The sequence below is a fragment of the Ctenopharyngodon idella genome, chromosome 8, assembly GCF_019924925.1.
Source record: "Ctenopharyngodon idella isolate HZGC_01 chromosome 8, HZGC01, whole genome shotgun sequence".
NCBI classification, from domain to species: Eukaryota; Metazoa; Chordata; class Actinopteri; order Cypriniformes; family Xenocyprididae; genus Ctenopharyngodon; species Ctenopharyngodon idella.
In genome coordinates this window covers 11,913,149-11,918,375 of record NC_067227.1, presented here as the reverse complement: position 1 = coordinate 11,918,375, position 5,227 = coordinate 11,913,149, and the positions used below count along the sequence as shown (strand labels likewise).

General features: G+C 35.7%; 1 protein-coding gene across 1 annotated transcript; it reads right to left on the bottom strand.

The window, feature by feature from the left end:
* Positions 1 to 2,139: 2,139 nt before the first annotated feature.
* On the bottom strand, positions 2,140 to 4,694 carry LOC127517131 (rano class II histocompatibility antigen, A beta chain-like). The gene is made up of 5 exons (XM_051902357.1): positions 4,551 to 4,694; positions 4,069 to 4,341; positions 3,456 to 3,737; positions 3,261 to 3,374; positions 2,140 to 3,134 (listed from the first exon to the last, which is right to left on the bottom strand). The coding sequence occupies exons 1-5, from the start codon at positions 4,618 to 4,620 to the stop codon at positions 3,112 to 3,114; spliced, it is 762 nt and encodes a 253-aa protein (XP_051758317.1). The 5' UTR covers positions 4,621 to 4,694; the 3' UTR covers positions 2,140 to 3,111.
* Positions 4,695 to 5,227: the final 533 nt, after the last annotated feature.

Sequence of the window (5,227 nt, the reverse complement as noted above, 5' to 3'; positions counted from 1 at the left end):
ATTTTGTCACACAGCGAGAATAAGTCTCGCCCACTCTTTTATGAATACTAAGGATTCGGACATAATAGGCTTGTTTGAGATGCGCCTAGCCTCGCCTGAAATGAAGGTGAGAGTAGGCGGCTGCAGTGAGGGGAGGAGTGAAAAAAGCGCAGGGAAGACGGACAGTTCTCTCTTCTCGTAGTGGATCAGACACCTACAAGATCAAAGGTAAATATCGCGGGATTAACACTGGTGCGCTGTGTTGCTGATAAATTGGATGTAATTTAAGTTCTGTTGCTTTTATATGAAAATAAACATAATGAACAATACACGCAAAGTACTTATTTATTTCCATTTGAAAGATGTGTGTATCAATCATTTTTACGTCAATTATATGTTTTTATATATTTTTTTATAAATGACAACAATCACAAAACCCATAGAGAGATCGCAGTGTCAGAGAGTTTGGGAATATTCGCACATTATTTTTACACATAAAAACATAATGTTTGATTTTAAAACTCTAATATCTTTAAAGAGATCAAAACATCACAGTTGTTTAAACCAATAAGCTTTAAGCTGTGTCGTCAGCAAGTCATTTCCCATCATGCTTTTGGTCAGCGCAGTCGGTGGAGAGCAACTGCGCTCGACTGCAGAATCCGATGAGGCCGTCGTGAGACTTTTTTGACAGACATCGGCATGACATCAGAGCAAGGCGGCCCACCCTCGGACACATTTTTAACCGGCATGTATCTTGCGGTGATCACCAGTGATCAGTTCTGCACAGAATTTGCTCATCTCAAACAAGCCTACTTATTTGCTCACCTACTTCTTTTTCTCTACTATATAGTAGACAAGCAAGTAGTGTCAGACACAGCTGTCATCTGGTTGGTTGAATTCTACAGGTTCTATAATGGTCCGCCTGGAATCAAATGCCGTGATGCCAAACTTCCTCGCGGAAGAAGAACACTGTCATATTTACAACTGTGACAATGAGCGCTTACCAGGATCATCTAAAAGCTGTATTTTCAAAAGTATGTGAAGTTTGCGGCTCCATTGTTGCAGTAAACTTGCACAACGTTCTGGCCCTCTTCGTTTAGGAGTCACACTTGCCTTCTTTACGGTCAAAAGTGACCGAAGCCTTTAAAAGTAACTTTTTTGTTTTTCAGAAAAACCAATGTAATATATTTTTGTTCAATAATATGTATTAATTATTATATAAACTTTTGAGGGTATTTTATGATACTATGCAATATTTATACAATTTTTTAGAAAAAAATTTCTAATATATTTTTATTATTATTTTTCAATTAAAGCAGTATTCCATGTTAAAATAGAGACAAGACATTTAAAATTCTTTTTTTTTTTTTTGAAGGTAGATTAGTGCCATTTGGTGGATTAGGGTTAGGTTTTTACATTAATTTTACTACAGTCAAACCTGAACACAGAGGAGGGCATTTTGTCACACATAACATCAAACGTCAATAAAAAAATAACAAAAATTAATGGGTATGTTTTATTATAGGTTAATAAATCTGGGGCTGATCTGATGTCAACCTTTTATTTGAGTTTTGGCTCAATTTTACCATATTGTTACAGCCAAACCGGTTCATTTGTTTGTGTGTGTGTGTGTAAGTGAGTGTGTGTTTCTGTTTTGTACTCTTGATGTTTTTGTGTGTAACCTCTTTCTTGCTGTTCATTTTTTTACTGCTTTGTGGCTGAATTACTGATTTTATTTCACACATTTGCATAAACTTGCTCTGTGTTATAGTCGTGCTAGTTCATATAGATGTGTGTGGGGGGAGGGAGGTGGGGGTTGGTGTGTCTATTTTGCACTCTTGGCATTTTAGAGTGTCACCCCTTCATTGCTGTGCACTTTTTTTCTGCACAGTGTCTGATTTGTAGTTTGTACCAACAAAAGATTCTCTGAGTTGTCATATTTTTTCGTATTTCCCATTCATTTCCTATGTCGGTCATAGTGTGACTATTTTTTTTAAGACCCTTTAACATGTCTGAATCATGTCCTTGATTTTTTTTTTGTGTGTGTGTTCTTATTGCTAATTCGACAAAAGTCACCAAGTGTCATCTCATTCTGATGAAGCTACGATTTTTAACATTTCAAAATATAAAATTTTTCGGTCAAAAATGACCAGAGAGGGCCAGTGTTAAATGAATAATTTATTAGATGCATGCTGGTCTGTTATTGGCTTTACATTTTCACACCCCTAAACATGACACGGAACAAAACAAACTGTGATTGGTTGCTTTACATGTCAGTCAAACGTCCTCTTGGGCGATCCTTGGCCAATGAAAGCTGTGACAGAGTCCAGACCTTCTGACATCAGACTCCAGACGTTCTGACTAAATTACATGTAACTTTGTACATTCACTTTTCTAATTTAAAGAAGTAGAGTAAAATATGCTCATCACATATGTTTTAGTTAGGTCTTTGTCTTGTTTCCATTTCATCAAACTCTTTGCTTCTAAGCACATTATAGTGTATAGAGCAAGAACAATTATCTCTATTATACAATAATCTCCATCTCTGTATTTAACATTATTTACATCATTGCCAGCTGTTACAGTTGGTCTTTATTAAACAAAACAAGGAACTCTGGAGCACACAGAAAAAAGCAAACCAACACTAACCATAGACAATAACAGACAAATAACAACTGAAACAGAGACCTATAAATACACAGACTAAATGAAGAACTAAACAAGGAACAGGTGTTAATCAGTTAACAATCAGTTACTATAAAACAAATTTCAAAAACCAATAAAACCAAGGAAACAGCAAATAAACGCAGCAAACAAGAAAACTGGAACAACGTAATGAAATGAATATCAAAATAAGAGTCTCTGAATGAAGGTTAAAAAAATAAAAAAAGTTGCTCAAATATGACTTAATATTCGTACAATGTTCACATGTGGGAAAAGTATTGGATTTTATATATCATGTTTGTTTTTCATGTTTTAAATTTTAGAAATAAAACAGTTAAAGAATTGTAGACATTAGGATTGTGTGATAGTCATGTCATAAAGGATAAATTCTTTAATTTGTATAACTCTTATTCAAGTTACTGAGTTTGACAGCTGAGTTATCAAACTTTAATGAGAAACTTAACATCATTAATTAGGTACCAGGATCCTCCCTGTCAAAAAAAAAAAGAAAAGAAAAAGAAAAAAGAAAAGAAAAAGAAGATTGACTAGTTACATGCATGTACAGGGATGATGTAAATAGATTAATAGCCTTCTGAATTATTCTTATCTCCACTGACCTGCTAATTTCTTCTTGTAGTAAACAAGACCAGCAGCTGCTGTGATGATTCCCAGCACCAGACCAGAGGCACCAATGGCGATTTTATTGTTCTCAGATTCAGGAATAGAGGGATCTGTAGGTTTAACTAGTGTGTCAAATTAAGCTGTCCACAAGCGTAGTTCTAATATGACACTAGGTGTGTATCTACTCTTACCCCAGTCATAGATCATGGGTTGAGTTGAGCTGGCATGCTCAACCATGCAGGAGATTTTTTCTCCAGATTTGGGGGTGTACTCCAGCTCAGAGTGAATCTGGTAGCACCAGTCACCATTAGCCATCTCCATTGTGGCGGTAACTTCAGATGTCATTAGTTTACCATCTCTCAGCCAGGACACTTTGATGTGTTGAGGATAAAATTCATATGCACTACACATCAACACGGATGGATGTCTGCCACCAGCCTGCTTCACTAAACTGAGAATGACCTTCGGTTTCACTGAATCAAGGAGAGCAACATCCTAAATACACAGTTTCCAATGCATCAATGCATTGTGAATGTATGTGAATGTGTATGACAAGCGGGGGTGGGGGTGGGGGGTGATTTGACAAAACCCTAGAAATGTGTTTTTTTTTTTTTTTTCTCACAATAAGTTTTTCAGATTCAGTTCTTACATTTCAAAATCCTAGAGTTTTAAACTTATATAATTCATGGTGGCATTACAACCTTTTCCCGTAAATAATTAAAATATATGCTCATGTAAAAATAACATAAATATTAAATTCCACAAATAACAGTAAAGATCAGAAAAGAGTCTTAAGCCGCTTACGTGTTTTAAAACGGACAGCTGTCTCCTTGGTTCTAATATTGAATCTGCATCCTGCATCAACATTAGCTCTCTCTCGTTGCAGAAAGGTGCTATTGTTCCAGAGCTCTGCATTTTTCATTCCATACTCACCAAACCCCACAAACCTTCCCAGAGTGCTGTTGAACTCTGTGAATAGATATTTATTGAAATAATAGCTGTCAATATACTCCATGTCACTGAGATCAGGGGAGCTGTAGATGCATCTGGCCCAACGGGTTGTGTAATATTCATTAACTGAAAAAGAATGTAGAGGCAGAACTATCAGTTTTGTCAGATAAATATGTCAACAAGAAAGAAAAATGGACCATCAAAGGACCATCAGTGCAAGTCACACATCTTAAGAAAATGTTGCAGCAAAATTTAAATAATTTCACTTCTACTACTACTACTGTTAATAAAGCAAGTTTTGTTTATATTTCTTCAGTATGTCTCATTTTGCTTACCACTTTCTGCTCCAATGAATACAGGTAGTGTAAATATGAGATGGCAACTCAAGTGCTTTAGCAGTGACATTTTCTCTCACTCTAAATCCCAGCTGAATGCTGCCAGTGCTTTGTTCCTGTTCATGAGGTAGAAATCTAAAAGCACTGCCAAACCAGTTACTACAGTGTCAAGTGTTGCTAGGCAATATCCTGCTTTCATTATTCAACACACATTGCCCAGCTAACAATTTTAGCAATATCCCTTTACTAATTTAAATAAATTTTGTTGTGTGGATTTTTTTTATTACAGAAACTCATACATTCCTACTGAACAACCAGTAACTTTAATAGTTGTCACACCTGGTTGTAAATACATGCACGAAGAAGATGATGACAGGTTTTCTGTGATCAATTAGTCAGCTTGACCTAAATCCAACATGGGCACCATTGGTGCAGGACCATGATGGAAATCGCTGTTTTAAAATTCCCAGACTTTTCCAGGTTTTTTATGACAGCACGAACCCTGCTAATTGCTGAACACAGCTGTCAATCACACTCTTCTAGCATTATGCAAAACACATTTTATTTATTTTAGTATTTGAGATGTTATAATAATTTTAAAATTTGTTATAAAAATAAATTAAACAACAATTATTTAACAAATATTATATTTGTATAATAAAAGGGGGGGGGGGGCA